The sequence below is a fragment of the Cinclus cinclus genome, chromosome 8 (assembly GCF_963662255.1).
Source record: "Cinclus cinclus chromosome 8, bCinCin1.1, whole genome shotgun sequence".
Lineage (NCBI taxonomy): Eukaryota > Metazoa > Chordata > Aves > Passeriformes > Cinclidae > Cinclus > Cinclus cinclus.
In genome coordinates, this window is record NC_085053.1 from 37,381 (window position 1) to 57,570 (window position 20,190).

Consider the following 20,190-nt stretch of genomic DNA (forward strand, 5'->3'; position numbering starts at 1 on the left):
ACAGGTAGAGGTGGTGACACAGCAGGTGGGGGGTCACAGCTTGGAGGGGATCACAGATGGGGAGGGGGCAGAGCTGGTGGGGGAATCACACAGCTGAGCAGGGAAGTTGTCACAGTCTTGGGAGGCATCACACAGTTGGGGAGGGCCAACATAGAGCCAGGGTGGGGCCCCTTTTAGGGGAGATGCTGGGGCAGTCCCAGGGGGCTGTAATTAAAGCCACAATAATTTATTGCAATTTAAGGCAATTCTATACAAATCCACATGGACACATGTGACACAGCAAGGGGGAACACCAAAAACACTGGGGACCCCACTGGGATCAGCGCAGGAACTGGGAGGGGAGGAACCATGGATTGAGGAAGGCTAGTGAAGTTAGGAGGGGTCATGCATCACCCTAGGGGGGCACTCCACATTTGGGGAAGTCTCCTGTGCACCCCAGCTTTCTGGTCAGGAGGGTGAAGACCCCTTGCCCCTTTTTGGGGGGGACAGGACAGTCTTGGATAGGTATAGGTGGGAGTCCCATGGCCAAGGATGCTCAGGCAACACTATCCCAATCCCCCCGGGGAAACCCAAAAGATGGTTTATGGGTGTGGTGGTGGGAACCTGGATTGGATAGGGGACCCAAGATCAGGGGAGGACACCAAGGCTGTGGGTGTCGGGGGCAGACAGTCAAGGTGGGGGGGTTTTAGGGGACATGGGACGGATGGGGAGGAGGTTTTATTCCCTGTGCCTTCATGTAAGAGAGGAGCTGGTCAGGAATCTCGGCTAGGACTTCCCGTGCCAGTCCTGCCATGCTCAGCCCTGCGCCAGGACCTCCCGACATGTAGTCACGAAATGGAACAAACTGGGGGGGGGCACAGGGAGGCAGAGCAGTTGACGGAGTCCAGGGCCAGGAAGCCCCCGGAACTGTGTGTCCCACACACAGCAGCTCCAGTGTCCCCTTCCCATTCCTGATATCCCAGTGTCTCTCACATCCAGGTACATACTAAGACCCAGTGCCTGCCCATATCCTGGTACACCCCTGCCCCCCATATCCTCATGTATTCCCACATTCCCACATTCCCTATTTCCCAGTACTTCATGTCCCAGGGCACCCCCCATCCACATGCATCCCAAGCCCCAGTGCCCATCCATATCCCACTGCCTCGCATTTCCCACAAACTCCACAGCCCAGTGCCCCCTCCTATTTCCCAGTACACCCCCATGTCCCACTACCCCCCACATCCAGGTCCATGCTGGTGACCCAGTGCCCCCTTCATTTGCCAGCACACCCTCCTCATGTCCCAGTGTCCCCCTCATTCCCCAGTGCATCCCCTTTCCTCTATACTTTCCCCCTTCATATCCCAGTGCCCTCCACATCCAGGTACATCCCATATCCCAGTGTCCCCCTCCATGTCCCATTGTTCCCCCATGTCCCAGTTCCTCCTAATGTCCCAGGCTCATCCCCACATCCAGGAACATCCTAAGTCTCATTGCACCCTTTTTTCGAAGCACAGCCCCGCCCCCCCACCCCCCTGCCCCAGAAGGTTTTAGTACACTCCCTCTTCATGCCTCAGTGCAACTCGATATCCCAGTACATTCCCCTCCATTTCCCAGTGCCCCCCACATCCCAGTGCTCCCCTATTCCCCAGTACCAACCCCCTTCATGCCAAATACGTGCCCCCCATATCCTAAGAAACTCACATGTCCCACTGCACCCCAGTTCCAAGATACATCCCAAATCTCAGTGCACCCACTTTTCTCAGTGAAGGCTCCCACTATGTACCAGTGCACCCAATGTCCCAGTGTCTCCCCCCACTGAGGCACATTCCAAACCCCAGTACATCCTTCCCATGTCACAGTGCACTGCTCCCATGTCCCAATACATCCCTGACATCCCAATTCCCCCCATTTCCCAGTAAATCTCCTTTAACATCCTATTGTCTCCTTCATGTCTCAGTGTCCCCCCATATCCTAATACACTCCCACTGCACCCTCATCCCAAGTCCCAGGGCACCCTCTTTGCCCAGTGAAGCCCCTGCACCGTGTCCCAGTGTACCCCCAAATCCCAGTGCATCCCTCGATCCAGTGCATCCCAAGGCCACTGCATCCCCTTGTCCCAGTGTCCCCCAAATGCCAGTGCTGCCCCATGTCCCAGTCCACCTTATCATCCCTCCACACCAGTCCCACCCAGTGCACCCCAGGAGTGACAGGGCTGATTTGAGGTCCTCAGGGCATCCCCCCTCACCACCCTGCTGGGTAGGCTGGGAGGGGGTCTCCAAATCCCTCATTGGTGAGGTCAGTACCTGGACAATATCACGCTCAGCCACTTTACCACGGGAAGAGATGCGGATGTCATCGCCATCCAGCTCCACCATGGCTGGGAGCAATATGAGGAGAGTTCAACAGCACCCCGTGCCCCTCACCCCAGTATGTCCCTATTAACCCCACACACAGAACCCCCAAGCACAGCCGCTAGGGTATGCTGAACCCATTAATACACTGGCACATTCAACTCTCAGTTCCAGTGGCCAAGGGACCCCCGCCATCCCCCCAGCCTTCCCCTAGTTTCCCCCACGCCCAAACCTTACCATCGAACTCAGCCTGTCCAACCCCCACAATGATGATGGACATGGGCAATTTGGCAGCCTGAGGGAACCGGGAGGTGAAGGGAGTCCCATGAAATTTAATGATGCTGCCATCAAATGAGCCACCCCCACTTCCCTGCAGCACCCAGGGGTGCCAACAGCCCCTCACCCAAGGATTCCAGTTCCTTACCACCCCCCATCACCCAAGGGTCTCAGAACTTCCCACCAGCACTGGGGCATTCCAGGAAATTCCCAGCCCCCTTGCAGCACTCAGGGGTTCCAGACACCCCTAGACTTCAAACTCTGGTGGTCCCAGACCCTTCTCAACCCCAGGGGTCCAAGCCCTTTCCTACCTCTCAAAGGTCCCAGTCCCTCCCCACTGCCTCCAGCACCCAGGGGTCCACACACCGCCCTGCACCCAGGGCTCTCAGCCCCTTCCCCACCCCTCCAGCATGCAAGTGTCCCAGCCCACATCCTCCCTCTCAGCTTCAGGGTCCCAGCTCCCCCTCATCCACCCAATCACCCACAGGGTCTCAGCCACCCCAACCCCTTGGAACCCGGGGATCCAAGGCCCTTTCCATCCCCTAAGAGTTCCAGCCCCTCCTCAACACCCAGGGGTCCCCAGCCTTTCCCATTCCCACAAGGGTCCCAATCCCTCCCCACTGCCACTGCCCCCATCACCCAAGGGTCCCAGATTCCCTGTCCCCAACACCCAGGGGTGCCATCACCCACCCCAGTGCCACCACGAGGGTCTCACATTGACAATGGCCTCCTTTATCTGTGCCATGTCGGAGATGACACCATCAGTGATGATAAGGAGGACAAAGTACTGGGACCCATCCAGGACCATGGCCGCTGAGCTGGGGGGGACTATGTGTGACGCCGGGGGGTGCAGGACCCCATCCGGGGACACGGGGCTCCTCTTACCGGGCAACATGGTTGACGACAGGGGCAAAGTTGGTGGGGCCGTAGAGCTGGACACGGTGCAGGCTGTGCTGATACGCCTCCAGCACCCCCGCAATGCCATGGCACGCCGGGTTTGATGTATCCCTATTCTGGCACAAGATCACCAGGACCATGGTGACACCACGGCCTCCACCCATGGAGAGGGTGACAGCACAGACCCCATCCACAGACAAAGATGGCACTGCCATGGTCCCCAAATGCTAACAAGGATGATCCCACCATGTCCACAACGTGGTGACAAAGGAGACACCAACATGTTCCCAACTCAGTGTCAAGGATGACACTGCCATGGCCCCAACCCAGTGACAAAATGACGATGCTACTATATTCCCAACCCAAGACAAGGATGACACCACCACATCCCCAATGCAGATCCAACCCAAACACACCATGTACCCAACTCATTGATCAAGGATGAGACCACTATGACTCCAAACTGGTGACAAGGACAACACCAAGCCCCTTCCTAATCTGGTGACAAGGATGACACCGCCACGTCCCCAGACCAGTGAGGAGGATGACACCACCATACCCCAACTCAAAGACGAATCCTTCATGACCCAAACAATGTGTCAAGATGATCCCACCATGTCCCCAACCAGGTGACAAGGACACCACCCTTCATCCGCAGTCCTGTACTGATTTGGCCCCTCACTAGTGGGAACTCATGGGACACGTGCCCATCTGGGGGGACCTTGGCACCAAAGCCAAGGGCTGGGAACATCTTGTCACTGTCGTAGTCCTGGATGATGTCCCCCACGGCCCGCAGTGCCAGGCTGTAGGCATTCAGCTGGAAGGGGCTCAGATAGTACGGGGACGTGGGCTGCGAGGGGTTCCCTGCACAGGCACAGGGCTCAGCACTCCCACAGCTTCCCCAGCACCATCATAATCCCATCATAATCCCCAAAACAGCCCCAGCATCCCCACTACCATGGCACCACTATGGCCCCAACCCAGTGGCAAGGATGACATCATCTTATCCCCAACACAGTAATAAGGACAAGGATGACCACACCATGTCTCCAACTGCCACCACATTCCCAACCCAGTTACAAGGATGATACCATCACATCCCCAACCTGGTGACAGCTGGTCACAAGGATGACACCATCATGGAACCAACACAGTGACAAGAATGACACTACCATGTCCCCAACACACTGGCAAAGTTGACATTGCCATGACCCCAACCCAGTGACAAGAATGGCACCACTCTGTCCCACATTCAATGATAATGATACTGGCACCAAATACTCAACCTGGTGACAGCTGATGACAAGAATGATACCACCGTAGTACCAGCACAGTGACAAAAATAACAATGCCATAGCCCCAAACCCATGACAAAGATAATGCCATCATAACCCCAACCCAGTGACAAGGGAAACATGACCATGTCCACAGAACAACTACAAGAACAACACCCAAATTGATGACAAGGATGACACCATTATGACGCCAAACTGGTTACAACTGCCCCAAATAAATCCCCCTGGGGGGAAACAGCCCCCACTCACCATTGGATGCTGTGAAGTCAATGGCCACTGTGAAGTTGAGTTGGGTCCTAGGGGATAAAGTAGCCTTGGGGTGACACAGGGGTTGACCTCTGGGTTTAGGGTGGGGACACCCCTAGGGCCACAGGCTGGACTGGATGCATCCATTGCCCAATTCAGAGAAACCCCAAGTGTCCCTGCACTGAGGTGTCACCATGCTGCACCTAAGGGAGCAGTTGGGGGTACTTGGGACCCAAAAATGAACACTTTGGGGTTCTGGAGAGCCCCTGCCCATGTGGGAGCATCTGGGTGGGGGTGCTAAGGACCCCCAGTGGAGAAGATGGGGCTGGTGGGGACCCTCTTCCCCCACAGGAGCAGCTGTGGTGTTGGTGACCCCGAAGGGAGCTATTGGAGTGCTGGAGACTTCCAAAGGAAGCAATTGTGGGTTCTGGGGGCTACCAGTGAAGCAGCTGTGGATGATGGGGATGGCCTGCCCCCAAGGAGGCATCTGGGTGAGGGTGCTGAGACCCCCAGTGCAGAAGCTAGGTGTGCTGAGGACCTCCAATGGAGCAACTGGTGGTGCTGGGGATCCCACAGGGCAGAGTTGAAGATAGCAGGAACCCCCCCTCTGTCCCTCCCATCCCTGAGGGAGCAACAGTGGGTACTGGGGATCTCCAAGGGAGGAGATAGGGGTCCTGGGGACCCCCTTGCCAGTGAAGTAGAGGCTGGGGTTTTGGGGGATTCCCTGCCCTTGAGGGAGCAGCTCAGGGTGCTGGGTACCCCCAAAGAAGGAGCTGGAGGCGTTCGGGACCCTCAAAAGTACAGCTAGAGGTGCTGGGGATCTCCTGCTCACCCGCCCCGATGTAGTCCAGGAAGGTGTGCTCGGCCTCCACAGCGAAGGACAGCAGTGTCACCTGTGAGAACATAGGGCTCAGGGGAGGAAGTGAGGAAGTGCCCACACCCCTGTGTCCCCCCCATGCCTCTGCACATCCCCATCCTCACTGTCTCTGAGTTCAGGTACTTCTTCATCATCTTCTTCCGGGGGTTCACCACCTGCAGGGATGGGAGGGGAGGGAAGGGGGCTGCTTCTCACAGGGATAGGAGGCCCAGTGAGCAGTGTAGGGGACTGTCACATCCTGAGAAACAGGGGGGCACAGAATATGCTGGAGGGGAGCAATGGGAGCACTGTGCTGAGGTGCAGAGAGGGACCTCGAAGAGCACATGGTGAGCTGTGACACTCAGGGATGTATGTAGAGACCCTGGGATTGTAGTTCAGCTGGAGATTCATGGCAGTTATGGGTGCTGCACTCCAGGGTGAAGTATGGGAACCATAACACCCCAGGGGTACAATGTGGAAACCCCAAAACCCTAGGCTGTAGCACAGGGAATCCTGGGGACTCTGAACCTCTATGGCTTCAGCATGAACACTCTGGGCGACACGACACTTCAGAGTGCAGGAGGGGCATCCTGGGGTATATGACACACCAGGGTGCAGCGTTGGGAGGGACCCTGGGGACCATAACAACCTAGGATTGCATCATGGGGTATGTAGCACCCACACAGGTCCACACAGGGACCCCAGCACCCAGAGGTGCAGCAGAGAGAGGGACCCTGGGGATCATAACCCCTGGGAGTGCAGCAGTGGGACCCACAGGGCTGTGCAGACCCCCCCTGCACATGTACCCATCCCCCCTCACCTCGTACATGTTTAATTGGCTCTGGCCTTTCGCCAGTTCCCGGTAGCTGGTGGTGAACTCCCCGATGAAGTCGTGCCTGCAAGGCCAGTGGCTCTCCATCAGTTGGGTTAGGGAGGTTCCCATTACCCAGGAGGATCCCTATGACTCAGGGGTGTGGGGATGGGGGGTTTACCATTGCCCAGGAAGTTTCCCACCAGTCAGGGAGTCCCACATAGCAAGGGGGGATTCCCATCAGCCAGGGGGTCCCCATCACCTGGGGGCAAGGGGGGATCCATCTCCTCGGGGATGCAGGGGTGGCAGGGGTCCCCATTGCCCAAGGGGTCTCTGTCACCCAGGGAGTGGAGGTCCAGGGTGTGGGAGGCCCCCAGGACCACATGCAGCTCACCTGCCATCACGGTCCCAGTCATAAACCTCCACTTTGATGGCTCTGCAAGGCGGGGGGGGGGGGGGGGGGGGGGGTCACCAACACCTCCAAATCCTCTCCACTCCCTTTCCCCTGAGACCCATCAAACAGATCCCCCCAGTCCCTGTGGGATTTGTTTTGACACCTCTGTGGGCTTTTTCCTGCTTCCTTCTCCTCCTCATTAGGATATTTTTATCCATCGTTGCCACAGCAACATCCAACACGGGGCCAAAGTGGCTGTTTGCCAGGACAGCAGCTGGTGGCACTGATTTGGGGTGGAGGGGGGGCAGTACAGCTCGGTGACAGCTGTGATGCCCATTGCCCAAATAGGTAAACTGAGTCAAAAGTGGGTAACACTGCAGGGCAGGGCTAGGTGCTACTGGTACCGCAGAGATGGGGGAAGAGGGTCTGGGGGTCTCAGGTGGCCACAGAGATAGGGGAAGGAGGTCTCAGAGCCACAGAGAGAAGTCCTTGTCCTTCTGGAATATTTACAGTAAAAAGACAAGGACAGGCCGCAGGAAAGTTAGGCAAGTTGGCTCAGAACGGTGGCACTTTTCCCCAGGAAGCTAAGCTCAAAAGCCCATTTGGCAGATGTCATTTTGTAGGGCACGTTTGGCCCTGCGATGGCAGCCAGGTTTGGAGGAGGGGGCAGCGTTGGTCTGGGAGAAATCCTCGTCCTTCTGCAGTTTTTCTCGGCAAAAGCCCAGGACGGGCCGCAGGCAAGTCAGCTCCAAAAGGTGGCACTTTTCCCCAGGAAGCCAAACTCAAGAGCCCACTTGGCAGATGTCATAATGTAGGGCACGTTTCACACTCTGATGGCAGCCAGGATTGGAGGCAGGGGCAACTTTGGTCTGGGAGAAATCCTCGTTCTTCTGTAATTTTTCTAGGCAAAAGCCCAGGCCTGGCCGCAGGCAAGTTAGGCAAGTTGTCTCTGAAAGGTGGCACATTTTCCCAGGAAGCCAAACCCAACAGCCCACTTGGCAGATGTCATTTTTTAGCCCACGTTTGCCCCTCCGATGGCCGCCAGGGTTGGAGGAGGGGGAAGTTTTGCTCTGGCAGAAATCCTCGTCCTTCTGCAATTTTTCTAGGCAAAAGCCCAGGACGGGCCGCAGTCAAGTTCGGCAAGTTGACTCATAAAGGTGGCACCTTTCCTCAGGAAGCCAAACTCAAGAGCCCACTTTGCAGATGTCATTTTGTAGGGCACGTTTGACACTCCAATAGCAGCCAGGTTTGGAGGCGGGGGCAACTTTGGTCTGGGAGAAATCCTCGTCCTTCTGGAATTTTTGTAGGCAAAAGCCCAGGAGGGGCTACAAGCAAGTTAGGCAAGTCGTATCCAAAATGTGGCACTTTTCCCCAGGAAGCCAAACTCTAGAGCCCATTTGGAAGATGTCATTTTGTAGGGCACATTTGACACTCCGATGGCAGCCAGGTTTGGAGGAGGGGGCAGCTTTGGTCTGGGAGAAGTCCTCATACTTCTGGAATTTTTCAAGGAAAACAATGAGGACAGGCCGCAAGCAAGTTAGGCAAGTTGTCTCTGAAAGGTGGCACATTTCTCCAGGAAGCCAAACTCAAGAGCCCACTTTGCAGATGTCATTTTTTAGCACACGTTTTGCCCGCCGATGGCAGCCAGGTTTGCAGGAGGGGGCAGCTTTGGTCTGGGAGAAATCCTCGTCCTTCTGCAATTTTTCTAGGCAAAAGCCCAGGACAGGCCGCAGGCAAGTTAGGCAAATTGGCTCAGAATGGTGGCACTTTTCCCAAGGAAGCTAAGCTCAAGAGCCCTCTTTGCAGATGTCACTTTGTAGGGCACGTTTATTCCTCCCATGGCAGTCAGGTTTGGAGGAGGGTGCAGCTTTGGTCTGGGAGAAGTTCTCGTCCTTCTGGAATTCTTCTGGGCAAAAGCCCAGGACGGGCCACAGGCAAGTTAGGCAAGTCAGCTCCAAAAGGTGGCACTTTTCCCCAGGAAGGCAAACTCAAGATCCCACTTGGTAGATGTCATTTTTTAGGGCATGCTTGACACTCCGATGGCAGCCAGGTTTGGAGGAGGGGGCAGCTATGGTCTGGGAGACATCCTCGTCCTTCCGGAATTTTTGTAGGCAAAAGCCCAAGACAGGCCGCAGGAAAGTTAGGCAAGTTGACTTAGAACGGTGGCACTTTTCCCCAGGAAGCTAAGGTCAAGAGACCATTTGGCAGATGTCATTTTGTAGGGCACGTTTGACACTCCGATGGCAGCCAGGTTTGGAGGAGGAGGGAACTTTGGTCTGGGAGAAATCCTCGTCCATCTGCAATTTTTCTAGTCAAAAGCCCAGGACGGGCCGCAGGCAAGTTAGCCAAGTTGTCTCAGAATGGTGGCATTTTTCCCCAGGAAGCTAAGCTCAAGAGCCCACTTGGTAGATGTCATTTTGTAGGCACGTTTGGTACTTGGCAGCCAGGTTTGGAGGAGGGGACAGCTTTGTTCTGGGAGAAGTCCTCGTACTTCTGCAATTTTTCTAGGCAAAAGCCCAAGACTGGCTGCAGGCAAGTTAGGCAAGTTGTCTCTGAAAGGTGGCACTTTTCCCCAGGAAGCCAAACTCAAGAGCCCACTTTCCCGATGTCATTTTTTAGCCCACGTTTTGCCCTCCAATGGCAGCCAGGTTTGGAGGAGGGGCAATTTTGGTCTGGGAGAAATCCTCGTCCTTCTGAGATTTTTCTAGGAAAACGATGAGGACAGGCCGCAGGGAATTTAGGCAAGTTGTTTCTGAAAAGTGCCACATTTCCCCAGGAAGCCAAACTCAAGAGCCCACTTGGCAGATGTCATTTTGTAGGGCACGTTTGGCCTTCTGCTGGCAGCCAACTTTGGAGGAGGGGGCAGTTTTGGTCTGGGAGAAATCCTCATCCTTCTGCAATTTTTCTAGGCAAAAGCCCAGGACGGGCTGCAGGCAAGTTAGGCAAGTTGGATCAGAATGGTGGCACCTTTCCACAGGAAGCCAAACTCAAGATCCCACTTGGCAGATGTCATTTTTTAGGGAACGTTTGGCCTTCTGCTGGCAGCCAACTTTGGAGGAGGGGGCAGTTTTGGTCTGGGAGAAATCCTCATCCTTCTGCAATTTTTCTAGTCATAAGCCCACGATGGGCCGCAGGCAAATTATGCATGTTGACTCAGAACGGTGGCACTTTTCACCAGGAAGCTAATCTGAAGAGACCAAAATGCATATGTCATTTTGTAGGGCACCTTTGGTCCTCCGATGGCAGATATGTCTGGAGGAGGGGACAGCTTTGATCTGGGAGAAGTTCTCGTCCTTCTGGAATTTTTCTAGGCAAAAGCCCAGGACGGGCTGCAGGCAAGTTAGGCAAGTTGGCTCAGAATGGTGGCACTTTTCCCCAGGAAGCCAAACTCAAGAGCCCACTTTGCAGATGTCATTTTTTAGAGAATGCTTGACAATCCGATGACAGCCAGGTTTGGAGGCGGGGGCAACTTTGGTCTGGGAGAAATCCTCGTCCTTCTGGAATTTTTCCAGTAAAAAGATGAGGACAGGCCGCAAGCAAGTTAGGGAAGTTGCCTCCAAAAGGTGGCACTTTTCCCCAGGAAGCCAATCTCAAGAGCCCACCTTGCAGATGTTATTTTGTAGGGCACGTTTGACACTGTGATGGCAGCCAGGTTTGGAGGCGGGGGCAGCTTTGGTCTAGGAGAAATCCGCGTCCTTCTGCAATTTTTCTAGGCAAAAGCCTGGGACGGGCCGGAGGCAAGTTAGGCAAGTAGGTTCCAAAAGGTGGCACTTTTCCACAGGAAGCCAAACTCAGGAGCCCACTTGGAAGATGTCATTTTTCAGGGAATGTTTGGCCCTCTGCTGGCAGCCAACTTTGGAAGACGAGGCAGTTTTGGTCTGGGAGAAGTCCTCATCCGTCTGTATTTTTCTAGGCAAAAGCCCAGGACGGGCCGCAGGCAAATTAGGCAAGTTGGCTCAGAACGTTGGCACTTTTCCCCAGGAAGCCAAACTCTAGAAGCCACTTGGCAGATGTCATTTTGTAGGGCACATTTGTTCCTCCGATGGCAGCCATGTTTGGAGGAGGGGGCAGCTTTAGTCTGGGAGAAGTTCTCGTCCTTCTGGAATTTTTCTAGGCAAAAGCCCAGGACGGGCCGCAGGCAAGTTAGGCAATTTGACTCATAACGGTGGCACTTTTCCCCAGGAAGGCAAACTCAAGAGCCCACTTTGCAGATGACATTTTGTAGGGCATGCTTGGCACTCCGATGGCAGCCAGGTTTGGAAGAGGGGGCAGCTTTGGTCTGGGAGAAGTCCTCGTGCTTCTGGAAGTTTTCTTGGAAACAGATGAGGACAGGCCGCAAGCAAGTTAGGCAAGTTGTCTCTGAAAGGTGGCACATTTCCCCAGGAAGCCAAACACAAGAGCCGACTTGGCAGATGCATTTTTTCGGGCACGTTTTGGCCTCCGATGGCAGTCAGGTTTGGAGGAGGGGGCAGCTTTGGTCTGGGAGTAATCCTCATCCTTATGGAATTTTTCTGGGCAAAGGCCCAGGACGGAACACAGGCAAGTTAGGCAAGTTGTCTCTGAAAGGTGGCACTTTTCCCCAGGAAGCCAAACTCAAGAGCCCACTTGGAAGATGTCATTTTGTAGGGCGCGTTTGACACTCTGATGGCAGCCATGTTTGGAGGAGCGGGCAGCTTTGGTCTGGGAGAAGTCCACGTACTTCGGGAATTTTTCTAGGAAAAAGATGAGGACAGGCCGCAAGCAAGATAGGCAAGTTATCTCTGAAAGGTGCCTCATTTCCCCAGGAAGCCAAACTCAAGAGCCCACTTGACAGATGTATTTTTTCGGGAACGTTTGGGCCTCCGATGGCAGCCAGGTTTGGAGGAAGGAGCATCTTCGGTCTGGGACAAATCCTCGTCCTTCTGGAATTTTTGTAGGCAAAGGCCCAGGACGGGCCGCAGGCAAGTTAGGCATGTTGGCTCTGAAGTTGGCACTTTATCCCCAGGAAGCCAAACTCAAGTGCCCACTTTGCAGATGTCATTTTGTAGGGCACGTTTGGCCCTCCCATGGCAGCCAGGTTTGGAGGCGGGGGCAGCTTTGGTGTGGGAGAAATCCTCGCCTTTCTGGAATTTCTGTAGGCAAAAGCCCAGGACGGGCCGCAGTCAAGGTAAGCAAGTAGGCTCAGAACGGTGGCACTTTTCCCCAGGAAGCCAAACTCAAGAGCCCACTTTGCAGATGTCATTTTTTAGAGAATGCTTGACACTCCGATGGCAGTCAGGTTCGGAGGAGGGGGCAGCTTTGGTCTGGGAGAAGTCCTCGCCCTTCTGGAATTTTTCTAGGAAAACGATGAGGACAGGCCACAAGCAAGTTAGGCAAGTTGTCTCTGAAAGGTGGCACTTTTCCCCAGGAAGCCAAACTCAAGAGCCCACTTGGCAGATGTATTTTTTCAGAAATGTTTGGGCCTCCGCTGGCAGCCAGGTTTGGAGGAAGGGGCATCTTCGGTCTGAGACAAATCGTCGTCCTTGTGGAATTTTTGTAGGCAAAGGCCCAGGACGGGCCGCAGGCAAGTTAGGCATGTTGGCTCTGAAGTTGGCACTTTATCCCCAGGAAGCCAAACTCAAGAGCCCACTTTGCAGATGTCATTTTTTAGAGAATGCTTGACACTCCGATGGCAGTCAGGTTCGGAGGAGGGGGCAGCTTTGGTCTGGGAGAAGTCCTCGCCCTTCTGGAATTTTTCTAGGAAAACGATGAGGACAGGCCACAAGCAAGTTAGGCAAGTTGTCTCTGAAAGGTGGCACTTTTCCCCAGGAAGCCAAACTCAAGAGCCCACTTGGCAGATGTATTTTTTCAGAAATGTTTGGGCCTCCGCTGGCAGCCAGGTTTGGAGGAAGGGGCATCTTCGGTCTGAGACAAATCGTCGTCCTTGTGGAATTTTTGTAGGCAAAGGCCCAGGACGGGCCGCAGGCAAGTTAGGCATGTTGGCTCTGAAGTTGGCACTTTATCCCCAGGAAGCCAAACTCATGAGCCCACTTGGCAGATGTCATTTTGTAGGGCACGTTTGGCCCTCCGATGGCAGCCAAGTTTGGAGGCGGGGGCAGCTTTGGTCTGGGAGAAATCCTCCCCTTTCTGGAATTTCTGTAGGCAAAAGCCCAGGACGGGCCGCAGTCAAGGTAAGCAAGTTGTCTCTGAAAGGTGGCACTTTTCCCCAGGAAGCCAAACTCAAGAGCTCACTTGGTAGATGTCATTTTGTAGGGCACGTTTGACCCTCCGATGGCAGCCATGTTTGGAGAAGGGGGCAGCTTTGGTCTGGGAGAAATCCTCGTCCTTCTGGAATTTTTCTAGGCAAAAGCCCAGGACGGGCCGCAGGCAAGTTAGGCAAGTTGGCTCCAAATGGTGGCACTTTTCCCCAGGAAGCCAAACTCAAGAGCTCACTTGGCAGATGTCATTTTGTAGGGCGCGTTTGACACTCTGATGGCAGCCAGGTTTGGAGGCGGGGGCAGCTTTGGTCTGGGAGAAATCCTCGCCTTTCTGGAATTTTTGTAGGCAAAAGCCCAGGACTGGCCACAGGCAAATTAGGCAAGTTGGCTCAGAATGGTAGCACTTTTCCCCAGGAAGGCAAAATCAAGTGCACACTTTGCAAATGTCATATTGTAGGGCACGTTTGACACTCTGATGGCAGCCAGGTTTGGAGGAGGGGGCAGCTTTGGTCTGGGACAAGTCCTCGGCCTTCTAGAATATTTATAGGAAAACGATCAGGACAGGCTGCAAGCAAGTTAGGCAAATTGGCTCTGAAAGGTGGCACTTTTCCACAGGAAGCTAAGCTCAAGAGCCCACTTGGCAGATGTCATTTTGTAGGGCACGTTTGACAATCCAATGGCAGCCAGGTTTGGAGGCCGGGGCAACTTTGTTCTGGGAGCAATCCTCATCTTTCTGGAATTTTTATAGGGAAACGATGAGGACAGGCCGCAATCAAGTTAAGCAAGTTGTCTCTGAAAGGTGGTACATTTCCCCAGGAAGCCAAACTCTAGAAGCCACTGGGCAGATGTCATTTTGTAGGGCGCGTTTGACTCTCTGATGGCAGCCAGGTTGGGAGGCCGGGGCAGCTTTGGTCTGGGAGAAATCCTCGTCCTTTTGCAATTTTTCTAGGCAAAAGCCCGGGACAGGCCGCAGGCAAGTTAGTCAAGTTGGCTCCAAAAGGTGGCACTTTTCCACAGGAAGCCAAACTCAGGAGCCCACTTGGAAGATGTCATTTTTCAGGGAACGTTTGGCCCTCTGCTGGCAGCCAACTTTGGAAGAGGTGGCAGTTTTGGTCTGGGATAAGTCCTCATCCGTCTCCAATTTTTCTAGGCAAAAGCCCAGGACGGGCCGCAGGCAAATTAGGCAAGTTGGCTCAGAACGGTGGCACTTTTCCCCAGGAAGCCAAACTCTAGAGGCCACGTGGCAGATGTCATTTTGTAGGGCATGTTCGTTCCTCCGATGGCAGCCAGGTTTGGAGGAGGGGCAGCTTTGGTCTGGTAGAAGTCCTCATCCTTCTTGAATTTTTCTAGGCAAAAGCCCGGGACGGGCCACAGGCAAGTTAGGCAAGTTGGCTCCAAAAGGTGGCACTTTTCCCCAGGAAGCCAAACTCAAGAGCCCACTTTGCAGATGTTGTTTTGTAGGGCATGCTTGACACTCCGATGGCAGTCAGGTTTGGAGGCGAGGGCAACTTTGGTCTGGGAGAAATCCTCATCCTTCTGGAATTTTTGAAGTCAAAAGCCAAGGACGTGCCACAGGCTAGTTAGGCAATTTGGCTCAGAACGGTGGCACTTTTCCCCAGGAAGCTAAGCTCAACAGCCCACTTGGCAGATGTCATTTTGTAGGGCATGTTTGGTCCTCCAATGGCAGTCAGATTTGGAGAAGACTGCAACTTAGGTCTGGGAGAAGTCCTCGGCCTTCTGGAATATTTATTGGAAAATTATGAGGACAGGCCGCAAGCAAGTTAGGCAATTTGTCTCAGAACAGTGGCACTTATCCCCAGGAAGCCAAACTCAAGAGCCCACTTTGCAGATGTCATTTTGTAGGGCACGTTTGGTCCTCCGATGGCAGCCATGTCTGGAGGAGGGGGCAGCTTTGGTCTGGGACAAATCCTCGTCCTTCTGCAATTTTTCTAGGCAAAAGCCCAGGACGGGCCGCAGTCAAGTTCGGCAAGTTGGCTCTGAAATGCGGCACTTTTACCCAGGAAGCCAAACTAAAGAGCCCACTTGTCAGATGTATTTTTTCGGGAATATTTGGGCCTCCGATGGCAGCCAACTTTGGATTAGGGGGCAGTTTTGGTGTGGGAGAAATCCTCGCCTTTCTGGAATTTCTGTAGGCAAAAGCCCAGGACGGGCAGCAGTCAAGGTAAGCAAGTTGGCTCCGAAAGGTGGCACTTTTCCCCAGGATGAGAAACTCAAGAGCTCACTTGGTAGATGTCATTTTGTAGGGCACGTTTGACCCTCCGATGGCAGCCAGGTTTGGAGGAGGGGTAAGCTTTGGTCTGGGAGAAGTCCTCGGCCATCTGGAATATTTATAGGAAAACGATCAGGACAGGCCGATAGCAAGGTAGGCAAGCTGTCTCTGAAAGGTGGCACATTTCCCCAGGAAGCTAAGGTCAAGAACCGATTTGGCACATCTCATTTTGTAGGGCACGTTTGACACTCCGATGGCAGCCAGGTTTGGAGGAGGGGGCAGCTTTGGTCTGGGAGAAATCCTCGCCTTTCTGGAATTTCTGTAGGCAAAAGACCAGGACAGGCCGCAGGCAAGTTAGGCATGTTGGCTCCGAAATGTGGCACTTTTCCCCAGGAAGCCAAACTCAAGAGCCCACTTGGTAGATGTCATTTTGTAGGGCACGTTTGACACGCCGATTGCAGTCAGGTTTGGAGGAGGGGGCAGCTTTGGTCTGGGAGAAGTCCGTGTCCTTCTTGAATTTTTCAAGGCAAAAGCCCGGGACGGGCCGCAGGCAAGTTAGGCAAGTTGGCTCAGAACGTTGGCACTTTTCCCCAGGAAGCCAAACTCTAGAGGCCACTTGGCAGATGTCATTTTGTAGGGCACATTTGTTCCTCCGATGGCAGCCATGTTTGGAGGAGGGGGCAGCTTTGGTCTGGGAGAAGTCCTCATCCTTCTGGAATTTTTGTAGGCAAAAGCCAAGGACGGGCCACAGGCAAATTAGGCAAGTTGGCTCAGAACAGTGGCACTTTTCCCCAGGAAGCTAAGCTCAACAGCCCACTTGGCAGATGTCATTTTTTAGAGAACGTTTGGCCCTCCGATGGCAGCTAACTTTGGAGTAGGGTGCAGGTTTGGTCTGGGAGAAATCCTCGTCCTTCTGGAATTTTTCTAGGCAAAGGCCCAGGACGGGCCGCAGGCAAGTTAGGCAAGTTGGCTCAGAACGGTGGCACAATTCCCCAGGAAGCTAAGGTCAAGAGCCCATTTGGCAGATGTCATTTTGTAGGGCACGTTTGACACTCCGATGGCAGTCAGGTTTGGAGGTGAGGGCAACTTTGGTCTGGGAGAAATCCTCATCCTTCTGGAATTTTGCTAGGAAAACGATGAGGACAGGCCGCAATCAAGTTAAGCAAGTTGTCTCTGAAAGGTGGCACCTTTCCCCAGGAACCAAACTCAAGAGCCCACTTGGCAGATGTATTTTTTCGGGTACCTTTGGGCCTCCGATGGCAGCCAGGTTTGGAGGAGGGGGCAGCTTTGGTCTGGGAGTAATCCTCATCCTTATGGAATTTTTCTGGGCAAAGGCCCAGGACGGAACACAGGCAAGTTAGGCAAGTTGGCTCTGAAAGGCGGCACTTTTCCCCAGGAAGCCAAACTCTAGAGCCCACTTTGCAGATGTCATTTTTTACCCCATGTTTTGCCCTCCGATGGCAGCCAGGTTTGGAAGAGGGGCAACTTTGGTCTGGGAGAAATCCTCGTCCTTCTGGAATTTTTGTAGGCAAAAGCCCAGGACGGGCCGCAGGCAAGTTAGGCAAATTGACTCAGAACGGTGGCACAATTCCCCAGGAAGCTAAGGTCAAGAGCCCATTTGGCAGATGTCATTTTTTAGGGTACGTTTGACACTCCGATGGCAGCCAGGTTTGGAGGCGAGGGCAACTTTGGTCTGGGAGAAATCCTCGTCCTTTTGCAATTTTTCTAGGCAAAAGCCCAGGACGGGCCGCAGGCAAGTTAGGCAAGTTGGCTCCAAAAGGTGGCACTTTTCCACAGGAAGCCAAACTCAGGAGCCCACTTGGATGATGTCATTTTTCAGGGAACGTTTGGCCCTCTGCTGGCAGCCAACTTTGGAAGAGGGGGCAGTTTTGGTCTGGGAGAAGTCCTCATCCGTCAGCAATTTTTCTAGGCAAAAGCCCAGGACGGGCCTCCGGCAAATTAGACAAGTTGGCTCAGAACGGTGGCACTTTTCCCCAGGAAGCCAAACTCTAGAGGCCACTTGGCAGATGTCTTTTTGTAGGGCATGTTTGGCCCTCCGATGGCAGCCAGGTTTGGAGAAGGGGGCAACTTTCGTCTGGGAGCATTCCTCGTCCTTCTGCAATTTTTCTAGGCAAAGGCCCAGGGCGGAACACAGGCAAGTTAGGTAAGTTGGCTCAGAAAGGTGGCACTTTTCCACAGGAAGCCAAACTCAAGAGCCCACTTGGCAGATGTCATTTTGTAGGGCACGTAATGCCCTCCGATGGTAGACACGTTTTGGAGGAGCTGGCAGGTATGGAGTGGCAGAAATCCTCATCCTTCTGGAATTTCTGTAGGCAAAAGCCCAGAATGGGTCTCAGGCAAGTTAGGCAAGTTGGCTCCGAAAGGTGGCACTTTTCCCCAGGAAGTCATGCTCAATAGCCCACAATGCAGATGTCATTTTGTAGTGTACGTTTGGCCCTCCAATGGCAGACACGTTTGGAGGAGGGGGCAGCTTTGGTCTGGGAGAAATCCTCGTGCTTCTGGAATTTCTGTAGGCAAAAGCCCTGGACGGGCCGCAGTCAAGGTAAGCAAGTTGGCTCCGAATGGTGGCACTTTCCCCCAGGAAGTCAAACTCAAGAGCCCACAATGCAGATGTCGTTTTTTCGGGCATGTTTGGCCGTCTGATGGCAGCCAGGTTTGGAGCAAGGGGCAGCTTTGGTCTGGGAGAAATCCTCGTCCTTCTGGAATTTTCGTAGTTAAAATCATCTTTGGTCTTGCAGCAAGAGAATCCTCAGGACCCGTGCTGCTCATTGCTCCCTGCCAAGGGACATTGCTAAGGCAAATTTACAGCTGCTTGGTAAATCCTTGAAGTGGCAGGAATGTCAGGGTCATGGGAAGTGTTTTGGGCTGTCATGTCAGGTGCCACCCACTGCAGTAAAGCAGTTTTAGCAGAAGAGAAGGAAGTGCAGTTCCCTTGCTGGTGACAAAGATTCCCATCCTTGGTAGACTCATCCCCATCACCCAGAAATTGGCTCAGCTTGTTGGAACAGAGTCCTGGTATTGCCAATGCTGTAAGTTCTGTTCTCACTTGGGCCATGTATTTGAAAGTCAGATTTTAGGATCCCTCTCAACCCCAATATATCCTGTGATCTGGATATAAATTCTCAGCTGAATTTTAGTAAAAGAGGTTTTACTATTGCAGAGCTTTTTTTTGAATTGCAAAGCAAAGGGAAGGGGGAACATGTCCTCTGGCAGACATTGGAGACGCAGCCTGAGTGGAACTGTGCCCAGCCTTGGCCGAGCAGCTCCTCCCACCTAGGGGTGATCGAGACCCGCTTGTTCCACAGGGGTGTGGCAGGGGGGAGCCCCACGGCTAGGCAGACACAGGGAAGGGGGATCCAGGCACTGCTCTCCACTGAGGGCTGTGGGGGCTTTGCACACCTGCGGGGGATGCAGGTGGTACCTGTGGAATAGGGGCACCAGGAGCGGTGGGTCTTGGGGCTTCCAGGGTTGGCACAGCCCCATGCCCCCGTCACTTCATGCCGTGATCCAGCATCTGCACAAGGAGATTCTGCCACCGTTCTCCTGGGCACGGTTACCAGCAGAGCCCCAGCTCCCTGCAGCCACAGCAGGATCATGCCCGGAGTCCCACTCCCGCTGCGGCTGGAGCAGGGGCGGCAGTGCCGGGCTCGGCCCCGGCGCCTGTCCTGGGGCGGCTCCTGCTGCCCGCGGAGACCTTGGTCCTGCGATCCACACCCTGGCGGCCTGGGAAGAGGCGGCAGCACTCGGAACCCCCAGCGGACACAGACAAGTCCTAGAGCCGACCCTTGGTCCCACCTGAGCACCTCGGGCTCCACACAACACCGGGAGCAGCCCCTGGGTTGGGTTCAGCGCAGCACTCTGAGCCATGACCCCACTGCATCCTAAGAAGAACATGTGCATATAGAGCGGGGTGGGAGTGGCTCGGCCGCAATTGAAGGGCACGGGTGGGGAGGGGCCCCGGGAAGCTGGACCTGCCCAGGTGTGCGAGCCAGGACTGAAGGGATTTAAACCACGGGGAGAGGCTGGCTGAGCTTATTGCTCCTCGGCGCTCGGGGTGGGAAGCTGCGCCCTAGCCAGTCTCCATAGCTCTTTTTCTCTATATTTCTTTTCTTCTATACTTCTCTTTATCTCTCTTTTCTTCCCTCCCTCTTTTTTCCCTCCCCCCAACTGGCCTGGTTCCCCCTATATCCCCCATAATGACAATACACACCCTACCTTACACCCCTTCCTTCCCCCAACTGTGGCTCCCCCTTCCCCCAACTATCTCCCCTCCCCACAATTCTTCTCATCTGCCTTCAGTCCTCTCTGTTCTTCCTCCCTCTACCTTCCCCTGCTCCCTCTCCTCTCAGGAAGGGAGGGGCCAATAGTTTGTATGGCAATTTTTTTTTTTTGGTGTCTGTTCATGCTACAGAGTGATGTGACCCCTCTGCTTACCCCCCACCCTCCCTCTCCCCGGGGCCCTGTCCCTAGCAGGGGGTCCCAGAGAGGGGCTCAGGGGGTGGATCCCATCCGGAAGGCGGGACCACCAACCCGGATTCCCCCCCTCCGGAGGGACCCCTCCGCCCCCCCCCAGGACCCCTTCCTATTGAGGCAGCCCATCCTAAACCCCCTTACTACCCCAGCACCCCCTCCTGAGGAGGGGTCCCACCCCGACC

General features: G+C 54.4%; 1 protein-coding gene across 1 annotated transcript; it reads right to left on the reverse strand.

Annotated features, from left to right (window-relative positions):
• Positions 1-669: 669 nt before the first annotated feature.
• LOC134046872 (copine-5-like) lies at positions 670-19,131 on the reverse strand. Its single transcript, XM_062497693.1, is given in 15 exon segments — positions 670-699; positions 701-844; positions 2,286-2,359; positions 2,571-2,628; positions 3,325-3,427; positions 3,495-3,622; positions 4,189-4,370; positions 5,051-5,097; positions 5,648-5,652; positions 5,884-5,940; positions 6,029-6,079; positions 6,724-6,799; positions 7,109-7,150; positions 18,809-18,866; positions 18,957-19,131. Coding segments are annotated over 15 exon segments (1,230 nt in total).
• Between the last annotated feature and the right edge of the window lie 1,059 nt (positions 19,132-20,190).